Source organism: Amblyomma mixtum, chromosome 8 (genome assembly GCF_055824585.1).
Source record: "Amblyomma mixtum isolate Tamu chromosome 8, ASM5582458v1, whole genome shotgun sequence".
Classification (NCBI taxonomy): domain Eukaryota; kingdom Metazoa; phylum Arthropoda; class Arachnida; order Ixodida; family Ixodidae; genus Amblyomma; species Amblyomma mixtum.
The window spans coordinates 64,370,499-64,393,231 of NC_143019.1; the positions used below are offsets into that span (position 1 = coordinate 64,370,499).

The window sequence follows — 22,733 nt, forward strand, 5'->3', positions numbered from 1 at the left end:
TGGCCACCGAGTGCACCTTGCGCCTCGAGAGAGGGGCAGATAAAAGGGGGCGAGGAGGAAAGGAAAGGGAGGAGCGGCCTCTTTTGAAGAAACGACGCCGGGCGCGCCGCTGGGCCGAGCCCTCGAGGCCGCGCTGCTACGCAGAGACGACGCGCGGTGCACACGCATCATCCGCCTTCCCACCTCCTCACCTATATGCGCAGTAGTACGCCCACCGGGACGCCCGAGTGAGTGACAAGCACTGTAATCACGCTTGCCCGCTTGCGCGCGCTGCCCCCTCTCGGCGAATGGGAACGCCGCCTTGAGCGCCGTCGCCGTGGCTCTGATTGACGCTTATGTAGAAAAGCGGTGCGTCTGCTCTCGAGGAACGCGAGACAAAAATAAAAATAAAGTGATGCAGGTAAGAATAGATTTCAGGCGTTATACAGAAGGCGGCAATGGAGAAACGTCCGATGTGTCGGGTTTGTCCAGAGGAAAAAAACTAAGTGTCAAGGTGTGGATGAAAGAAGAAAGTTGAAGCACAGTGCAGTGTTTGTCAATCCAAACTCGCTTAATTCGAACTTCCGGTTTATTCGAAGTGACGCTTTTGATTTGAAGGAATTTCGTGTCTCTCGCATAAGTCAGGGATCAATTAATGGCAATAGTAGGGGACAACCTGTTGTCTAAGTTTCTTTAGCCTCAGCCCGTGCACGCGCAAAAGTAATACGCACATCTGCGGTAAGGCATGCCGATGTTGAAAATGGTGGTCGAAAGGGCTATCACAAAGATTTTCAGCTCAGCTCAGCCACCAATGAGGCCCTTCGGGGGTTATGAACTTTGGAAGAACCTGAGTGCAGAGTGTGAGCACGGCCGCGGAAGGATTACTCATCCGCCTCGTTCTCCGCGTGCTCAGCACTGCATCGTGGTGTGCGCCGTAACATGCACGCGCTCCGTGCCTATAGCTGAAGTTCGTGTCCTGATCTTGCCCGTCCGGTCGTTGTATCACGCGCCTCACGGGTCGTTTGTCGTGCTTAAGACTAACTCCCCTCTTTGTTTATGTATTTCCGATTTGCGCTCTGACCAGTTCGCGCGCCGGTTCGTCCATTGGAATGCGTCGGCGTCGTCTGGACGATTTGTTCCTGCTTTCGCATTCGCGACGGTCTGGACACCGCGGCGCCAGAGTCGAAGGGGGGTCTCGCTGGAACACGCGTGCACAGTCGAGGAAAAGAAAAAAGAGATAGATAGAAGGATGAAGAAGACGGCACGGAAAGAAGAGTCGCCGCGCTGCGCGGGCATACGCTGCTTACACGCTGTTGCTCCCGCCGTCACAGTCCGAGCCTGAATATTCGTGGAGGGACACCCCGCTGAGGTGGAGTCTGGCTGGGCGAAGACTGCGCTGCCGCGATGGGAAGATGAAACTCGACCATCTCTCAGAAACGGTTCCTGCTTCCTTTTCGCTCTTTATTTATCGGTTTTCCTTGCTGCGCTCGGCTTGGCTTGACTTTTGACTTCGGATCCTCCGAGGAGTCTTCTGTGTGTGCGCGTCTGGCTGTGCGGGCGCATAGCGTACGCGCATGGAGGCTCTCGGCCGTCTTTCCTACACATGCTTCATGAATCTTTCTCTGAAGACTTACCGCGACTTCTTTCTTTCTTTCTTTCTTTCTTTCTTTCTTTCTTTCTTTCTTTCTTTCTTTCTTTCTTTCTTTCTTTCTTTCTTTCTCTTTCCTTCTTTCTTTCTCTCTCCTTCTTTCTCTTTCCTTCTTTCTTTCTCTTTCTTTCTTTCTTTATTTCTTATGGCACACATATAAGAAACGTCTAGAACAATAGTTCAAGAATAGTTCAAGACTTTCAAGAGAGCAGCGAGTTACAGAATGACAAACTGTCGTCGTGATCTTTTTATTTCTTTCTGCACCTCTCTAACTGAGAGAGAGAGATACTAATGAATAATGGAGAGGTCTGCCTGGTTATGGGCCTGGTTCACCCCTTCTCTAACTGGATCACCCCTTCAATATATGGGAGTCTATAGAAGGCGTATAGGGTCGCGGTTATCGTCGTTGAAAGGGGTGTATGCACCGCTGGCCTGACGGCTGGCATTGTGCCGCAAGCGTAAACGCTTGCAGGCAGTCCTTCACCTATACGGCCTTCACTAATACGCGTTTCTGTAGCCAATCTGTGTATTCGATTAAGTATATAGATGGCGTACAGAATGTCAGCGCGCACTTACTTAGGAGGTGTAGTCGCACCATTAGCACGAATTGTCGTGTCAGGCCTGAGTGTGAAGGCTTGTACACTGAGGTCCCTATGCGTGCCCCTTTAGCTAACCTCTCGAGCCGATGAAGTCTATAGAAAGCGTGTATAACGCCTCTTAACGCTTTGGGGAGGCGGTAGAGGCGCCGCTGGGGCTTGACGGGTCGCTTCGCGTCGAAGTGGGAACGCTTGCAGACAGTCCTTCGCCCTTCTTCCGCTCTGCTCCTCGAACTTGTGGCGCTGCCCTTGTTTTCCGGCCGCGTCTCTCGATCCCTGGATATTTATACTACTCTCCCTCCCCCACTCCCGGGGCCGCTCCGCGCGAAGCTCATCTCGTGGCTTCTCTCTGCGGACTGGTCTTCTGTGCTGCCTCTTGCACGGCGTTCTGGCGGTGTTGTGGCGGTGCTCCGCTCAACGGACCCTCTTTTTTCCGAGCCACAACTCGGAGCAGGGGTTGGTGGAATGGCTGAGGTGAACGTCCTGTTGACCCCAACGCGTTGCTGCTGCGGCCGCATGCAGAGCCCAGCAGAACGGGGCCTCTTCCACTGCTGGCAGCCCGGTTTTGATTGACAATCCGGATGCGAAACTGGAACCCCCCCCCCCCCCCCCCCCCCCCGCCAACCTCCATCTTTTCTCTTCTCTGTACCTTCTCTCTCGGCGAGCGGCTCGGCGCTGTCCGCCCTATTATACGGCGAGGAGAGGGGAAAAAGAAGTGATGTGACAGGTAGGCCATCCAGCTCGCTTCACGGGAAGCCAGGTGAGGGAGGAGGCGGTTTGCGGGACGGGGGTGAGGGGGTCCTGGAAGGGAGTAATACATAGTCTGATGTGGCGTGGGACCCCAAACGACGCTGCCGAGCACCTAGTAAGCCTCGAGGAACGCACTTTTTTTTCTTTGTTTCTGCGAAACGTTTTATTTGCCTCCGGACCATTTTGCTGCCGGTCGCTTTTTGTCTTGCCGGATGGGAAACCGAGTGTAAAAATGAACGAAGAAAAGGTGCGTGTGGCGGAGGCGTATACGTGAGTGCTGTTTTCTTCGAAGAAGTCACATCAGCTCTTGGTAACGGAACGAACGCGGCGCCGTGTTTCGTTCTGCGCGCTGTATTCGGAAGATATTTTTTCCCACGCGACGTAGATTCTCGGTTCTCCGCCGCCTGTGCCTCAGCTTTGGCGCGTGTGTCGTTATTTTAACCCCACACTAGGTGTACTACGGGGTCTTCTTGCGTAGCTTGGGCGAAATGTGCGAGATATTCAGACGTCTGACCGGCCCTGTTGTCACACCCAGGAACCGCGGGAATACCGACGAGCTGTCTCATTCTGTATATGTTACCGAGTGTGAAATTGGACGAATTCAGTTTCCACGAAACATGTCCGTATGCTTTGATTTTTAATTTTTTCGCACGGTGTTGTCTTCATTGTACAAACTGCTCACTAGACTGGAACGAGATAAATGAGGGCCGCGTTAGAGTATATAATAAAAAAGCCGACAGTCCGGGAAACCAAGAAAATCGTAGGGACATATCTATTAATTAACATTATCATTAAGAGGGGAGGGAAGTGATTGAAATATTATTAGCCCGCCGCGGTGGCTCAGTGGTTACGGCACTCGGCTGCTGACCCGAAAGACGCGGGTTCGATCCCGGCCGCGGCGGCCGAATTGCGATGGAGGTGAAATTCTAGAGGCCCGTGTACTGTGCGATGTCAGTGCACGTTAAAGAACCCCAGGTGGTCGAAATTTGCGGAGCCCTTCAATACAATGTCCCTCATAGCCTTAGTCGCTTTGGGACGTTAAACCCCAATAAGTGAAATGAAAATGAAATATTTACATACCATCACATTTGACAGAAACAGTAAGAAAAAGAACGCGCCATCGGTGGGAACCGAACTCACGACCTCCGCTTGTCACGTACAATAGATGCATTATACTGCCAGTCGGATGTATCTGGAAGCAGCTAGAGCTTAACCACTTTCGATGTGCGCTTGGGTTTGGAGCTGAGTGGTCCAAGCCAATTTTCCAAGCGCGAACCGCTTTACTGCGATTGCTGCCCCATAATGCAAGCCCACGCGCCTGCTACAGGTGCCCGACCTTATAAAAATGGTCTAGAGACAGTCTATAGACTTCTTATTGACTCTATTGACTTCCTATAGATATTGCTTTTTGTCTATACATTGTCTATAGACTGTCTATAGACAAAGGTCTACTAAAAGTGTATGGCCATAAATATATAGATTGTCTATAGACTGTCTATGGCATTTGTATTGCCTATAGACTGTTGTCTAGGATTTGTCTATAGTCATTCTATGGACTTTATAGACAGAAGTCTATAGACACTCTATAGACTGCCTAAAACTTTTCTTGTAAGGGCGCAACATCAACGCCTCCTATATAATGGCGTTGGCAGCATACGTCGCTTCCTTCTTTCCAAAGCGAGACGTGGAAATCGAATCGCGTCGCGGTATAGGCGTCTTCTATTTTAACACCTGGATACTCCTCAAATTGGATGATTCGTGTGTTGCACTTTTGTTCGTATCATCTCCGATGCTATCGGACGCGCTGCCGCCGCGTACTTTTTTTTCTCTCCATTTCTTGCCTCCATTAATAAACTTGCGTCCAGAAACAAAATGAGAACGCCAAAAGGCGTGGCCGCGCCTGCAAATAATACGTTCGAATTCCGGCTTTAATTACTTGACGACTCTTTATTCTCTTTTTCTTCGTCGTCACATTGACGCGCGCAGACACACACGTCGGCGCGGTGGTCGGCTTTTTTCATTTCGCGACGAGCAAATGACTCGGCCAAGCCTATTACGTTTCTCCTATCTCAGTTTTTATCTCTTACTTTTTGTTTGTTTAATCATAGGCTGCTTCGTTTCTCTACAGCCTGGTCAAGAGCGTTCGCAACTCTTTTCTTCATTATGTACGTGCGTTTCCATGGTTGTATAATATAGCCACGGGTGTTTGCAACGGGTTCCCTCCTATCTTTCTTTCTTTTGCTCCCCCTACCACGGCTTCTTTCTTCGTCCCGTATCATTGCTTTGCTTCTTTTATCGATCTTTTAACGTCTCGCTTGTTTTTCCTTTTGTCTTTAATCTTCCAACCTCTCCCGGCGGCCCTAAATTGAATCCAATATATTCGTCCAGCATGGGCGTGGCGCTTGTGCTTATAGTGGCGATCTCGTCGTGTCGCCTGTCTTGCAGTTCAGCCGCGTGTTTTTTGAGGGAGGCGCGGTAATTATTCTGGACCGCGGTGGCGCTCAGAATGTTGTTTATTTGAACGCGTCCGACGTTCTTGGTGTTGTTGCCTGTCTATATGTGCGTGCTTTGCTACTGCCGACGCTCGTGTTGTTTGTATACGCGTTGCCCGCGTCCCCGTCTATATGGATGGCGAACGCTCCTTACGGGGAACGGCCCTTAACGAACTTCTCCCCCCCCCCCCCCCCCCCCTCGTTCTCTTCGTCGCCAAGCCCGCACCCTCTGAAGGTGAAGGCAGCGGGACGAAACCGGCTCAGGCTTCGGCTGTGGCTTGGCTTGCCTCGGCCCGCCTCGGCTTCGAAAAGAGTGCGCGAGCTGCTTCAAAGGAGAACCGCTCCTCCGTTTCGTATCTCGGAAGCGATCTTTCTTTACTTTCAGTTTCCTTTTATTTTCTTCTTATCCGTCGCTCCTCGGCTTCCGAATTTTTTTGTCTTTCTACTCTCCTGCTTTTCTTTTTTTTTTGCTATACTTTTGCGTCTACTTGCAGGCATGCACTGGCCGGTCAAACAACGCAACCGCGGCAGGAGCCGCCGCAGTGAGATGAGCATTCCGATCGAACTAATGACCTCCGCTTATATAGAAAAGGTCCGCCCATCCGCGGGTTTTTCGTTATCGTAATTTTTGTGTTCGCGGCACCCGCCCGCCTAGCGGGCGAGGTTTGATCGAGTGTTTTGAATCTGCCGCGGAGAATCTTCCTCCTTTCTCGTCCTATGCATATCCATCCGCATGCACTTATGCATGGTGTGTCGGAAAGCCGTCATAAAAGTAAAATGATAAAAAAAAGCTAGCTAGAGTTGCGCAAGTTCGCAGTGCCCTCTCATGCGGTCTCGGTTTGTGTCGATACATTGTACACAAACCGTAGTGTCGTTTTTGTCATCTATAGGACGTATAGTTTTCAGAGTGGAACAGTATTCAGCTAGACTTGTGTATGGATCTACCAAACTCGTTTTTGCTAATTTCGCGATATGACGAATAATTTTCAATCCCACAACAGGTCGCTGTATAAATTCAATTCAACGAAGCGATAAACTTATTTGCAGCTGCATTTAACTGTTTCTTTTTTAAAACTCAACGAGCCTGCTGGGTTTACCTGACTTGTTGGCACATGTGGACTTTTAAGCAGGGAGGATTCCCTTGTTTCTTCCATTTTTTTTTTAATTAAAGAAACAAGATCCACAGAGATTCAGAGCAATGGATTCCAAGCAAAACTGTAGAAGTTTTGAGGACCGATAGCTTAGAATTAGGTTCACGCGTAGTTGGAAAGCGGTATACTGGCTGCGCTGCTTGATAAAATCTTTTAGGAGATAAGTTTGAGTACTCAAGAAACAATTACATTCTGCCTGAATGGGCCAGGCTAAACTACAAACGCACTGTACTGGTAGCATAATTAGAACTCGGTGTAACGAAGTTCGCCAAAGCCGCAAACGATTTAGTGAAAGCTTGCGTTTGAACAGTGACAACGTTTGTTGATCACACATCATCTGCATGCGTGGGGCATTGTTAAGCTCGTTACATCGCCTAGTCCGTATAGAAATGGGTCTTGTTAAGTCGTAGTTTGACTGTGCTTACCTGTATTGATAGTCTCGAGTCGCGACCTATTACTTCGGTTCATAAATTTTGGAGCGCGTGCGGTTGGCTCTTGAGTATTGCACTACAAATGGCAAGTGACAGCAATACATCAAACGAGCGAAATAACGAGCTCTTTAAACTGATCTGTCCGACCTTTTTTGAATAGTGATATTCCTTTGCACAGTGTTTAACTTTGAAGGAATTGCTGCAGCCTCTTTCCTTCCTACTGTGCAAGTAGGGGCATGCTAGAGCAACTTAACTAATCAGTTATTTATTAAAATTTTCGTACACTTTTATGAGCGGGGTCTTCAACGCGGGAATCAAGTCGCAGCTGTTTAATTCTGGCATTCTCGTGCGAAATAAACGGCGCTAAGTTCGATACACAGCGTCACGATAACAAAGAAACCTTTTTGGTGCGTTCTTCAACGGTCCGCCGAGACACTATGCAGCTATTTATTGAGGCGAGGCTGTGAAATTGAAATTGAGAAACTGCCGAGCTCCTATTTGTGGTGTAATGCGCCCACCTGGGATTCCGCATTGCACTGCGCGGAATGAATGCATGCTCGCAGTGCGTGGTTGCCATTGTGCATGCCCTTGCCGGTGGTTTGTTCATTACTTTTTATGCGAAGCATATTGCTAGAGCTACCACTCACGCCGTCGCCGTGGGACCCCCACGTGACATCGTGACGTCACACCACGTGACACCGTGACGTCACACCACGTGACATCGGATGAGAGAGCCGGCCTCCACCTCGCGCCGTCGCCGTGGGACCCCTAGCCGTCACGCCACGTGACACCGTGACGTCACACCACGTGACATCGGATGAGAGAGCCGGCCTCCACCTCGCGCCGTCGCCGTGGGACCCCTAGCCGTCACACCCGCGCATTTCGAACGCGCGTTCACACTCGGTGTAGGTGAAACGCTCGCTCCACCGGGCAGGTAGACGCGGCTTCCGTGGCAATCCAGGCGCTCACCCAACGCGCGTCTCGGGGTTAGTCGGCGTTCCGCTGTAGCCATGCCGTTGTCTTCCCCCACGACGAAGGCTTCTAGTGGTTGTATTAAAATGACCAAGTATTCAACCAAGGAAAGACATGTATTACCAAGCCTAGCCACTAATATGCTTCGCATTCCCCAGGCTTAGCCAAGCTGAGCCTCAGCAATTTTTTTTTGTTTTTTTGCTTTTTTCACTGTCTACTTGTCGTTCGATGAGTGAAAACGATTTCTCGAGTGTCTGCCTGCCCCTTGCACGTATAGCTATGTAAACACCGCTGTGTCCCCATTGTCAGCGTTGTGCCTGAATTCGTCGCACTGGATGTTCGATTATTGAAGTTTGATAATTCGAGTGTTTGACAGGGAGTGGTTGGGGAAATGGGCTTCTTTTTTACAATAAATAGGGGGCGGGTGGAGGGGGGGGGGGGGGCTACGAGGGCACGCGACAGAGATTTTAATAGCCTTGTATGACATTTCTGTCTCCAAGTCCTTACTTACGGGGGAAAACCATTTAACAAATCCTATACAGCTATCGAGTGCTGTCTGGCCTCTGTACCAGGAAAGGGGTAGGGGATTCATACTTCGATTACAAGTAGCAATAATGGCAGGGACAAAGGAAAACAAGGACACGTACCTTTTACTACTGGAGCATGAATCTCCTCTCCAACTTGCCCAATTCACTCCCTGTGAGGAAAGGAGGGGGGAGGGCTGAATTTTGTAGACCCAGGAGGGGACCTCCATCGAGGGCCGAAGGGTCACTTCTGACGCCTTACCACGAGGCACTAAGCAGAGGCTAGGCATAACAGAAGAACGTACGGTAAGACGTGGGAGCTGCCGAGGGAATCCTTGTATCGGAACTGACGAAACGCTTCTGGTGCGTGATTAAGTACGGCCAAAGCTGGTGCCATGTTTCGGCATGTCATTGACGGTGGCAGGCTCGCCGGCTCGCACAACGAACTTGAGCTGCTAGCTTCTCTCAGCTAGACCGCTGGATCTTCCCTCGAATGGAAGACAGCGGGTGTCCTGGTCATGTTGACGTGTTCCCTGGGCATGTAGACATGCTGCATGGGCGTCTCGACGTGCTCTCTTCTCATGCTCATGTGCTCTCTTGGCATGCCGACGTGCTCTCGTGGCTTGTCGACATCTATCCTGGGCATGCCGACGTGCTCTCTTGGTATATCCACATGTTCCCTGGGCATGGCGTGTTCCGTGGGCATGCCGAAGGGTTCCCTGGGACATGTAGACCTGTTCACTGGGTGTGCCGAATGTTGGGACATACATAATAACCCTGAAAAATGTTAACCCCGAAGGAACTGAATGGTAGGGAAGGGTAGAAAAACTTAGTTGCAAATAATTAGGTGAGGTGATAGGGTGAGGATGTTGTCCAGGGTACAGCTGCCGGAGGCTAGCGCAGCACAATGCGAGTTGGAAATAATTGGAAGGAGGATTTTATCCTACGGTAGGCGTGACCTGGCTCCTGGTGCTCATGATGGTGGTGGCAGTGACGATGAGCACAGGAATGGGATGCGGACGAGGCTGACGTCAGGTCGGCGTCTCTCGCATTTTCTTCCAGTTTCGTAAACAACTTACCACTTCACCTAGCCGCGTGCCTGCTTTTCGGAGAAGTATATACTTGCGTATTATCGCTCGCAGGGGACGGGGGAAAGGATGTAGGTTGCGAAGTCAGTTAAAAGGTGACTTTTCGTGCGTATATTTGCATGCCTGCGCACCCTGAAGCCCGTAGCTTCGAAATGCTTTCGTCTAGCACGCCTGCTACATCGTCGCTCGCCGTCGTCAAGGCGTGAGTGCGTGCTGCTACGCGGCGCGTTGCACTGACGCGAGAGGGAAAGAAAGAAGACGAGGCGCTGAGAGAGGGCGAGGGGGTCGCGTCGCTTCGGCTCGGCGGCGTCCGATGAGGGCGTAGCGATGCCAGTCACGTCCCCCGGCAGCCGACTCTTCGCAAGGCGTCGCGGGCGGCCACTCCAAGTGAACTCGGCGCGAGCTCGAGAGCGCGCGCTCGCTCGCGCGATTTTAAGTTCCTGCGCTCTGTGGCTCCGTGATACTTCTCCGCGCTTGTTTTCTTCTTTCTCTGGGTGCTTTTTCTTTCGTTTCCTTCTCCTCGTTCGCAGGCAGTCATCGCCGCCACGTATATGCACTGCAGAGCTCAACCTCACGTGAGCTCGAGACTGTATACATGGGCGAGTCGCACGGTCGCTTGAATAATATGCCAGGCCGTGGTCTTTCTTTCCTTCTTTCTTCGTTTCTTTCTTTTTCATTCTGTTCGCCAGTTGTGCTTGAGTTTGGTGCCTCTATCGCCGTCATCGTCGCCAGCCGTGTGTGGTTGGCTGGAGTGGCTCATTCTGCCGGCGTTCCACTGTAGTTCGGAATAGTGCGACCTTTCCTTCTTCTGCATCTCTCGCTCTCTCGTTTCTTTTCAGCCCACCTGGCTGTTTTTTTTTTTTTTAAATATCCATTTGAATCTGTGGACGTCGTCGTTCTGGGTGTTTTCTGGTGCGTGATGCGACCCGTAGGTGGCGGGCGAGGTTGCCCGGTTATTTTTTTCCAAAGCGGCAGCATGAAGAAGGATGGTCGTGCTCTACCGTTGTAGAGGGTGGGAAAAAAGAAACAAACTTATGAACAAAGCAGGGAACGACCAAGATGGCGACAGCAGTGTGGACGACTCGCCCAAAGTAGAGGTCCTGCAAAAATAAAAACTGTTTCCTTTTTACCCCTCCGGACCCCTCGCATTTCTTGCTTGCCGTGCTGCCATCTTTGTAGTCGCGGGATTATTCCGTGCGCGCAGTGTGTGGATGGGGCCTTCCTCGGTAGGAGGCGATGTGGCGATGAAATATGGACTGGAAGGAGCTTAGCAGGCTTCGAGGTGCTGAAGCGAAAAAAGGACGCCAAAGAACAAGAAGTAGTCTTGTGCACGCATGAAAAAAAGACTTTCGTTTAGTTTTTTTCTTCATTTTTTTGTGATCTTGTTCATCTGAAATCAAAAAGTACCCTCGTCGCTACTGCCGTTTCTGTTTAAGGCAAAACATCATGCTCAGTCCGCTATAGGTTGACGTGCAGAATAGAAAACGAAACCTGCTTCTTCGAAAGCTTTTTTTCACTGCCCCTTTTTTTTTTTTATGTGAGCGCCGTCCGTGACTATAGGAGCCTGTATTGGGGCTGGTCTGTCATTTAGTCGTGCCCTTTCGCGTCAAGTCAGATGCCTTCTTATTCGTTGGAAGGTAAGGAAGAGAAAAGGCCGTGTCATTAAAGCTCACCCTGCAATCCGGGACATCATGTAAGACAGCAAGAATTTTGCCCGCGTATTGCTTGTCTCATTCAGAAATGGTGAGCGGAGACCACCTTCCACCCACGACTAATTATCATCTGACCTACCTCTACATCGACCCTCTGCAACATTGTTCTAGCTCAAGCGCGGAAATCTTAAAAACCACGTTTTTTCGCGAGAGCGTTAGTACCTCCATGTCGGACCCGGCGTTGGCGATCGTTTGAAGCCTTGCTCCGGCCGCTCCGGCAACCTGTGTGCGCCACCTAGGTCACGTGACCTTCTGACGTCATCAGAACCTGTCCACCTGATTGTGAGGAAACTGACCACCGGATGGCGGCACCTGCCAGCGCAGTGCTGTGGTGCATTGCTTAACCGCTTCACCACTGCGCCAGGAGGGGTACGAGAACTCCCAGGGAGATATGAATGTAAAGCAGAGAATGACCGATTCCGCATTCATGGGCTTTAATCCATTAACGGTACCGCGTCATACCCTTAGGGCGGAGCTTAAGGGAGACACGATCTCGCCAATTCTGTTCACCGCCTGTTTACAGGAGGTATTCCGAGGCCTGGTTTGGGAACAGTTGGAGATAAGAGTTACGAGATTACCTTAGTAATCTGCGATTCGCTGGTGACATTGTCTTGCTAAGTTACTCAGGACATGAAGCTGCAAAGCATGATTTTATGAGTTAGACAGGAAGAGCAGAATGGTGGTCTAAAATTAATATGCGTAAAACCGAAGTAAAACCAAAGTAATTGGAGCAGCAGTAGCGAGGTGCTGGAAGTGGTTAGTGAATACGTCTACTCAGGGCAGGTAGTGACGGCAGGCCCGGATCACGAGAGAGAAAAATGACTGGAAGAATAAGGTCAGGATAGAATCATTTTTACCGGTTTCTCTTTGATCATAAATGGTAATTGTGTAATATCCGTCGAGAGAAAAGTAAATAGCAGTATATCTTACCGGTACTCATGTATGGGGCAGAAAGGTCGAGGCTGACGAAAAGGGTTCAACTTAAATGGAGAACAATGCAGCGAGCTAAGGAGAGAAAAATGATTTGTGCAACGTTAAGAGAAAGGAAGATGGCAGAGTGGATGAGGGAACAAATGCGGATTAATGACATCCTTGTTGAAATCGAGAGTACGAAATGGGCTTGGGCAGGGCATGTAATGCGAATGCAAGAGAATCGATGGTCCTTAAAGGTTAACGGAGTCGATTGCAAGAGAAGGCAAGCGTAGCAGGGGCGGCAGAAAGTTATGTGGGCGGACGAGATTAAGATGTCTGGGGGGAAACGGTGGCCGCAGCTGGCAAAGGACAGGGTTAATTGGAGAGACATAGGAGAGGCCTTGCCCTGCAGTGGGCGTAGTCAGGCTGCTGCTGTTGATGAAGATGATGAACATTTTAGCAGCGACTAGCCATTTGCTTTCTTTTCCGTAACCATTGCACAGCAGCTGATATGCCTTCTTTTTTCTTTTATTTCCTTAACGACTCCATGCTTAATAGGCGTGTCCTTGAGATGTCCGGCATCAGTTCTTGCGGCCAGAACTTTACGCATTCTCGATATCGAAAAAATACTGAATGAAAAGGAACAGACAAAAAGAAAACGAGTACGTAGCGAGGTCGTAGCTACAACCAGCGACAGGAGGTTTCTGGAACACACGCTCGCTCGCGCCACGTACACAAAGATCAAACACACATCGACCGCGCAGGAGGGCGACGATGAAATTTCCTTTCCCGTCATCCCATCTGCGTGGCTGGCCCTTTCTCGGGGCCGCGCCACTGGGTCGGCTGTGGCGCGTACACGAAGGGCGTTCGTCCTTGTCAAAGAATCGATTGGCAGCCAGGCAAAGAACGAAAATACGGCGGCGTCGACGACTGCCGTATACGCGCTCATCAGGGAGGCTGCACAAGGTCGGAGAAGCCGCGACCCCTTGTCAATACGGAGAGAGGTTCGTGTGCTCGGGAGGCGACGTAGTAGAACAAACCGCGGCATCAGCCTTCGACTGTCGTACGGTGAAAAGCGGCTCCAAGGGCGTGTACTGCCGCCGCTTTTTGCTGTAGTGTGCGAGGCTGGCAACGATGCATGCTTGACATATATGCTACTAGAAGCGTGTGGAGCGTAGCCAGGGGAAGGCTACTATGTGGCCATCGTTTTTTTTTAGCTACGCGAATTGCTAGAGTCCGTACAAAACCTTGCGTTCTAGTCAAGCACTACGGCCATGGGTTTTGGAAACAAGGCTTGCTGTTTGTCAGCATTCAATCCAGTCTACGAAGAGTTGATAAGAATCAATCGATTGCATGCAGACCTCTCGATATGTCCGTTCAGAACAGTATGCAATCACATGCGTTTAACAGGCACGAATAGATGGGACCTCTGTGGGCGTACATAAGCATCCTAAGAATCCGACGGCAATTCGCAGAGCTAACGTCCACGAAATCTTGTCATCATGTCCGTTGAATTCAGTGTTCCGCGGGCGTATACAATTTCACATCTACAGCTTGACGGCTCATGTCCGCTACAAAAACATCCAACGCGCTGTAGCTTTGTTGACGGGTCTGATGCCCACTTCTGATGAGAGGTCAGGCTCCGTTTACCACATTCATATCTACATACACACTGGCTGCTCATTTCCTCGCATGAACATCCAGTGGCGCTAACTGACACAAGGGTAGAAACTTGAGCAAATCGGTGTCGGTGACCCATGGCATAACGGTTAGCGCGAAGCCAAGACGGCGGACCTGTGGTGTGTGTATCTGTTCTTTGTCCGTCGTCTTCATTTTTGCACTGCCCCCTATGCCATGGATAACTGACAACATTGAGACGAGCTGTTTGGACATACGAGCTGCATCGAGGAAAACACTCTGCCCCTTTATTGTCGGAACCGATCCCTACTTACGATATCCACTCCAGATCAAGTCACCGTCGTGGCTTAAGCGTGAGGATTAAGCTTAAATGTCGGCGCGAAGAAGACGCACTGCCGCTTTATTTCTGGAGTAGTGCTCACTTCAGACGTCTGATGAGGCTAAAGTAACACTCGGGTGTCTTCAGAGTAGAGATAATGTCAACATTACAGCTAAACGGGCGAGTCGTGTTTCCTCCCGGTTCCTAGACATCTCTCGCGCTGTTGCCATTATATTGAAGTGGATTGTTAGCATAGGTGGTGTATGCAATGATAAAATTCGTGCAGGTGGAGATCCTTTTTGGCCTTTGTGAGAACGGCGGAGGCGCAGAACCCATCATTCAGATCGGCATACCTTATAATCATCCCCCACTGATTGGTTCAGACGTGACAAGCGGCCTTTTTTTTTTTCCGCGCTCGTGTTCCGAAAGCACTGCGCACCGCAGTTCCCACTCTGTCGTCTGCGACTGCGTGTGCACGCGGTTGCGTTTACTTTCTGCCCCCTCTTCGTCTGCGTTCGGGCATACTTCTCTTCTAGTTTTTTATCGGCTTTCGCTTTCGAATACCCCCCCCCCCCCCCCCTCCGTCCTCTTCTGGTCCGTGCTCCCCACCTCGCCGGTCCACTTGGTAGGAGGAGATATCCTCCGGCGACACGACGCGCAGACACCCGGATGACCAGGCCTACAACACTCAGCCTTTCATCGGTCGCGGCTTGGAAAAAATACAACCGCGGTACGGCCAGCTCTCTTCCACCGCGTCCCCCTATCATCGCCCGTCTTCCTCCTCCTTCGACGTTGTCTGTCCGCAATTTTTGCGCTGCCAGCCACAACAGGGCGCAATCTCAAGCACTACCCCCTGCCCGGGCCTTCACCGTACGAGACACGGAATTCGGGCATCTCGCACACAGGGGGACAGTTTCCTCTTCCATTTGGATGAAGAGACCTCAGATAGTAGCTCTGCATGGCTTCATGATTTGCCCGCTCTCTCCCAGCAATGCCTTCCTGGACTCTTGTGTTTTAGATGTATGGCCACTCTTCGTCGGGGCGGCCAGTAGTTTATCTAAACGCCACCTGCCTTCGACACCCTTATCGTCGGGGCCGTTCAAAACCACCCTGGAGAGAAATCGTGCTGGCCGGTGGGGGGGTCTAATGCGGCCTTGCCCGGTCGCGGACGTTGGGAAAGCGAAGCTATTCGGGGCCTCCACTCTATATACATGCCGTATGGCCATACTGAAGAAGGCATCGTGCTGCCTCGCTGACGGCGTTATCATGCCCGAAGGGTTCTTCACTCTGAGACCGGGGAGAGTTGTTTGCGATTTTTTTTTTGCTTTGCTTTGCGAGGTTTTTTGCTTTGCTTTGACAGGTTAGACCAGAAGCAACCATTACTGCCTTGCATGAAAGTCATATGTATACGAACGTATTTACGCGAGCAAAATCGGGATTGCATTAAAAAATTTGCGCGAGGATTTCACGTCATAACCGGCGCATTGTCATAGGTGTGATTTTTTTTGCGTTTTTTTTTTTCATTTTAGCTATATGTAGAACGACCATTTATTGGGAAAGAATAGGATCATCATCAATAGCAAGGGGAGAGTTCTTTGCGATTTTTTCGACGTGTGCCGAGGGTTGCGGCGTTGGATCCCTGAGTCTTCCTTTTTTGCTTTGCTTTGACAGGTTAGACCAGAAGCAACCATTACAGCCTTGCATGAAAGTCATATTTGTACGAGCGTATTTACGCGAGCAAAATCGGGATTGCATTGAGAACTTTGCGCGAGGATTTGACGTCATAACCGGCGCATTGTCATAAACGTGATTTTTTGCGTTTTTTTTTTCATTTTAGCTGTATGTAGAACGACCATTTATTGGGAAAGAATAGGATCAGCATCAATAGCAAGCTTACGTCTACTCGGCGACAAAGGTCACTCCCAGTGTCACTCCCCAGTTGCTGTTGTCGTGCGCTGTTAGACAATAGCTGCAGCCTATAAATAGTGAAGAGCATGGATTGTAATGTATCAGGCGAGTACCAAAGAAGGCGGGGGGGGGGGGGGGGGGGGGTAAAGGGTTTCCTCCCCTGAAATCAAAATACTGCCTCCCTCCTCGCCCGATTTAAGGAATTACATTGAGCACATGCAGAAAATTCTGGCTACGTGCGTAATAGATATATCTCACGAGTGCATTTAAAGCTGGTCGGAAGATTTTCACTCCCCAGCCGAAGAACACAACAGGAAATTTTCTGTCGTCAGTACAGATTTTCCGCAACGTTTTTGCATGAACTCGTAAAAACAGCAATTTTATAGTAACAACATAATTTTGAGTAGTTACTAGAGAAATATATTACAGAACTACAGAAGAGTAATACAGAAAGAAAACTACACTACTACAGAAACATACTACAAAAAAAAGAACAAGAAAGACAAAATAGTTTGTCGTATTAATGACATGGTTCTGTCGTTTTACTCGTCCCGCATTCACAGTAAACGCCGTTCAATGTGCAGATGGGAATGGGATCGATGTACTTCCCCGTCTGCTTAAAAAAAAGAAAATTGTTTATCATATGTAAGTCTTCGTTAACAACCACTCAATTTAAGGATGCAGCCAAATGACGCTGAATATAGAGAAATTTAAACTGATGCCTGACAAGTCAGCGTAATGTAAACAGACGGAAGTCTATGGTTGCAACTCGCTTTTATTAATTTATTTCTAATTTCAATGCGTTTCGCTAATTTTCTGAAGTTTTTCTCGTTTTGTTTTCTTTCTTTACTTCTATTTCGTGGTACACGCTCGGCACTATACTGAGCATGTTGGAAAAATTCCAGCGCACACAGGACAGGGACGAAGAAGAGGATGATGATGATGATGTCCTCGGGCATCATCATCATCATCATCCTCGAGGATACCACTTCGTCCCTTCTTCTTCGTCCCTGTCCTGTGTGCGCTGGAAATTTTCCAACATGCTTTACCAACTCGCTCGATTGTCAGTCTTACTATACTGAGCCTCTGCGCAACCGCATCAGGGGTTAGCGTCTAGTTGAAGCGCGACGTCATACACCCAGTATTTCATCTTTCCGTTCAACTCCGCAGGCACAGCGGGGAAACGGGCGAAGAAACCTAAACAAAACAAAACAAAAAACAACCATCGGCTCAGTCTCCTTGCACGCATTTTACGCCGGCTGTAATGGTATAGTATATCGGGACAAGCAAGCGGTGCGCTTCGGACCCCATCCCTGTTTTCTTTTTTTTTTCTTTTTGCTTTCCCAGTGAGTGCAGTCGTCGCAGGCGTCAGCTCCTTCCATTTTACACCGTGGAATCATGTCTTGGCCGTCAACCCCTCTTTCCTTTAAGCGCGCCGCCGCCTTACTTTGATTACCGCTTGCGTTGCATAAACCTTTTTTCCTTTCCTTGTCGCACCCGGCGCGTTGAAAAGTAAGAGATCGCTGTATACGTGGAGGCATCCGACCGACCCCGCCGCGTACTGGCTGCTCGAGCAGACGAAACCAAGAACAACCAAACGGGGGACCCCATAATGGCCGATGAGTGCGGGCTGCGATAACAGGTGTATTTGAAAGTGAGGGACGTATATCTGACTCAGTAAATGCCGGTGGGAGGGGGGGTCGGTTACTTTTCAGTTGAACTCACTTAAAGAGGAAGGCAACGCGAGTTTAGTCGCCTCAGCATGAGTGTGAGCAAAAAGAAAAAGAGAGAGAGAGAAAAAATGGTGGTGGAGGAGGCAGCGATGATAGGAGCCAGATTTTATACGCATATATGGGAAGCTTTTCTGGACTGCAGATCGCACACGGCCGTTGCCGCCTTATAAGCGCGCGACGTGTTGTTTTTACGGCGCGTCCAATATTACCTGCATGCATTGCGGTAGCTCACGGTCGAGCTTGGCGCGTAATCGTGTTCCAGCTCTTGGGCTTATCCGTCCACCTCTCCCCTGGGCTTCTTTCTCTTCTGTTTTTGCTTTTTCAGCTGCTTCCTTACGCCCTCTGGGTTGAGAGAGTATCTTATCCATGGACTCCGCTGGTTGTCCTCAAGAAGACGCGGCACGCTTTTCTTTGATTTGTGTTGATCAGTTTTCATTTCCTTTTTCAATCCGTCGAGTCCATCCTCCTCTACTTTGTGCATTAGTGTTTCGCCGTATGTTGAAAGCTGAGCCGGGCAAAGGGTCGTCTTCTGATGGGCTATGGGGAGATGATAGGCGTCCATACACATCCCCTGCGCGGCCTATATGTGCGCGCGATGGCTGCGGTCGGGAAACGAAGCGATGCCGCACGGCCGACGGAATGTCGCCTGTCGCGTAGCCCTCGCTGTGTGCGTGTGTTGTTGACCCGGTGCCGATAGTAGAAGGAGGCTTATGACCGCCATGGGCGCCTTGCGCGTCTGTCTTACTTGCATGCACAGGTTATGGCTTATGGTTGACCTCTGGGGCAACCTAGGTCACTCTATCCAGATACGACTATCGAGAGTTGTGACCCGTATGAACAACCTCTGCCGACTGCTGCCCATCAGAAGTGCATTGAAAGTCTGTTCACATTCCTGAAGGGTTTGATAACTATTATAATGACGATCAATTTTTCTGGAGCATAGGCAGCTTTGGCCCAACAAAGAGCTCCATGACACAAGGTCTCAAAGACCCGTTTTGTTAGCATTTCACTCCAGAAGGGTTGTTTGTGTCCGCGTTAGGCAAAGTTTTCGGGTGCAGAATGGGCGATCTAATCTTTATTCGAATGTAATAAGAGAGTGCTTAGAAAAACGAAGCCGTTTTCACGGACTAAGCGTTTTTACGCTGCTTTAAAGTACCTTGGGCGACACGGGGCAGGCACATTAGGCGCGTAACTGGGGCACGGTTCCAGCCGTATACCCTGCTCTACTTTTGCAGGAGCAACCGCTCTCTGGTTAATTAATATAATTGGTTGTCTGCAGCCTAGAATTTATTTCTTTCTCTAACCCATTTGTCCGATTCGTCTCGTCGTATGCTTTTGTAACGATAATCTACACCTGTGTTTTAGAAACAGCAGTTCCTCGTTTATACCTGTCATCATCTCAGATTTTCTTGCTTGGACTGCTCGCATGTTATCGTTGACGCGTACAACTCAAAGGAATCACAAAGCGAACACTCAGTTGTCATGCAGTCGGCGACGACTCCAAGTACAAGAATAAGAAGCTTGCTTTTGTTTTTAAGCAGTGTTCCTCGACCCACATTATCTCTCTACAGCTATTCAAATTCGAATTTGAAAAGTTGGAGTAAACTTGGTAGCTAAGGGCAAGCTCAGTAAACCGTTTCGTATTGCTCGTGCCTGTACGGGCCAGTCTGAACAGGTGCCCTGTTCGTTTCCTCTGAAACTGCTCGACGAGGCAGGCTTGCGAGGCAGGTTTACGTAACTGCCTTTGCTTACGTAATTTTCCAACGGTCATTTACTGGCTTCTTATTATTTCAAGCTCCGGCTGCTTTAGTCGAAGAACTACTTTATTGGAAGCTGGTGTGTGCACCTAACGAAGCCCCGCTAACAAAAGGCATGCCCTCATAAAAATGGTCTATGGAGATCCTGTAGACTTCTTATAGACTGTTTGTTGCCTTCTTGTAGATATTTATTTTTGTCCATTCATAGTCTATAAGCAAACCCTATATAGAGCAGTCTATAGGCAATAGAAACCCTATAGTCAGTCTATAGACAATCTGTAGATTGATGGCCCTACACTTTTAGTAGACTTTTGTCTACAGACAGTCTATACACTTCTTATAGACTTTGCCTTATAGATATTTCTTTTTGTCTATTCGTAGTCTATACACCTCCTCCATGTTTGCAAACAAGCGAGGTGGCGCTGCAGTCGCGAACGGGCTCGCGGTAGGCAAGAGGCCAGGGAGTGGCGTCGAGTTGAGGTGGTGCAGCGCCGGTTTTCAAGGCTTGTATGCGCGTTTTGAGTTTCCGAGAATCATAACAATGGTTGATGCTTTCAACTTAGTATTCCTCGAAGTACACGGGCTCGCGTTGGCCATGTACGGCGTATTTCGACACGGTGTGTATTGTATTATGGCTAGAAAGCGCTGCAGTTGGTTTCTACCCCAGGCATTCAATAAAATGATAAGTTTTTGACACTGAACTAGCAAGAATGATTTTACCTCGGGACAGTGCTGAGGGAAGCACTGACGTTTTTTCGGCAGAGCCGACGTGCGCTCACCGTCTGTTGACACACGTGTCGCACAGTGCGAAAAGTGGGGACAGCGTCGATCGTGTCCCGATCTCATCTGTCTCGCGTAGCCGCTCTTTTTAGCCGTCAGATCAGGCACCACAAGGCTGACTTCTCCCCTTCTTAAACTGGTCGATTTGCTGAAAAGTTTGGATTCCTGAAATTATATTTCTTCCAGTCCTGGGTCTTCTGTTTGGTTACTAAAAATTATAGTAAAATATTCAGTAGAAATTCGTAAAATTACGGTTTTTAGATCTGTGGTTGTCAAACATTGTGAGGTAATGGCGTTCCTGATGGTCCTGGCACGTCGCAAATTTTGCGGGTTTCCGACGACGGAGCACCACAATGGTAGCATCACTACGCAGAAGAGGGATCAGAGGTTTCGTTGATTTCAGTGCGGCATTTCTTTGACCAAAACGAAAGCGAAGAGACCATAAACGAGGGAAAAAAACTTAAAGGTTTGTTTTGTGATCTACCACATTTTCTGATTGGCATCACTGACCCCTTCGTAAATTTGTAACGAATGGAAATAGAATGATTCTATTTGTCGAGAACGATTCCAGAGACACTGATGAGTGCAATAAATCTCTCGACTTTTTGTTGCTACAGGAGCAGTAGTATGGTAGTAATTTTTGATAAGAAAGGTACTGCGAATCTAAAAAAAAAAAAGAAGTTATACCGCCATCATAGAGAATAGGGCGTTGGCAACGTGCTGGCATAAAAAATTTCCGCATTTTCTACTTAATTATTCAAGACCCGTGGTGACTTGACGAGGGTGTTAATTATAATTATCCAAGAACTTTACCAGGTATAGCTGAAAATAAAACGCATTGCTGAAATTAGCAGAGCAATTTCATATTTGCACCAAATTTGGTTACATATCTCAAGCATCAATAAAGAAAAACTTTTCATTGCCTCATCCGCTGTTAATCTCGCTACGTGCCTCTGTTGGTAGCCCGCCTGCGTTTGCCTCTTTCCAAACAGCCTTCGCGATCATGTACTACTTCATGAAGAAGCTTATGACACATGCGGGATGCAATGAAAGTACGCTGTTCGAAGCACGCCAACGCGACCGCGCAAGATTGTCACAACTTACCAGACTTTTCTACTACAATCAAATAATTATGTCGTTCATGTTAAGAAATATTATGAAGTATATATTAAATGCCCTAAAATGCGTCATTACACGTTCGTATAACTTCTGCACACGTTATAACATGCTGCGCTATCAACAAAATAACGCACTCCTCCGTGGAGAGTGACCCTGCCGGCGCCCGTGCACACCAGCTCAGGGTGATAAATACGTTCGCAGCTACATACATGCTTTTTCTTTTCCTTGCGCAATTTTAAGCGTACCATGCGGTTGTTCAGGTGAATGAGCGCGGCAATTTCCGTGCAATGAAGTACGTTGACTGGCAGCGCCGGTCTACACCCAGACTTCGCGCTTTTACTACCGCGGCCCATTTCCTAATGCGGCATTTATTTCCGAGAAACCTATTAAAGCTAATCTAATTTTTCGTTTTATCATACTACGCGGATCCAGCAGCGACGCAGCTGGTCAGTACATGCTGCTTCTGCAGTGCGCAGCCACGATATGCAGCCGCCGGTAGCTGCAGCAGCTGCGGTAGGCATGGCCAGGCGAAACCTGTTTTGCCTACCACGCGAAAGTCGCTACTGACATCAGCGCCACCGCATCTCCGTGACGTCGCGGGGTGAAGGAGGTCTATAGACTGTCCGTGGACAAAAGTGTACTAAAAGTACAGGGCCATCAATCTATAGATTGTCTACAGACTCTCTTAGGGTTTGTATTGCCTATAGACTGTTCGCTAGGGTTTGTATATAGAGGGTCTGTGACAGTCTATAGGCTGTCTAAAGAAATTTTTGTTAGGGGGATGATACATTGAAGCCGGTAAACGAACAGTATCCCTTGTCGCGTCCTTCGAGGAGGGAAAGATCTGTCGGTTAACATCGTGCCTCACCCTTCCTCCCTTGTGCGCAGGTACACGAGCTGTGCGACAACTTCTGTCAGCGGTACATCAGCTGCCTGAAGGGCAAGATGCCCATCGACCTGGTGATAGACGAGCGCGACAGCAAGCCCGGGGACCTGGGCGACAACAACAACAACCACAACAGCAGCGGCGGTGGCTCGGGGGGAGGGGGCTCCGGAGGCTCCGGAGGGGGCGGGGGCGGGGGAGGCGGCGGAGGGGGCCGCGGACACCACAACCCAGACACCACGGGCCACAACAGCACCGACAGTTCCTCCACGCCGGATCAGGTCAGTCTTGATTCAGTGGGCTGCCCGTCGCCTGTACCTCTTTTTGTCCCGCTTTTACGA

The 22,733-nt window shown here is 49.4% G+C and overlaps 1 protein-coding gene across 4 annotated transcripts in view; it reads left to right on the forward strand.

Moving 5' to 3' along the window:
• Positions 1-22,733, forward strand: part of LOC149332760 (homeobox protein Meis1-like) — a 410,486-nt gene that overhangs the window by 101,602 nt on the left and 286,151 nt on the right. For all 4 annotated transcript variants that reach the window (XM_089558348.1, XM_089558347.1, XM_089558350.1 and 1 more), the window contains exon 6: positions 22,398-22,673. In XM_089558348.1, the coding sequence (XP_089414474.1) occupies positions 22,398-22,673 (276 nt within the window). The remainder of the gene's footprint in view (positions 1-22,397; positions 22,674-22,733) is intronic.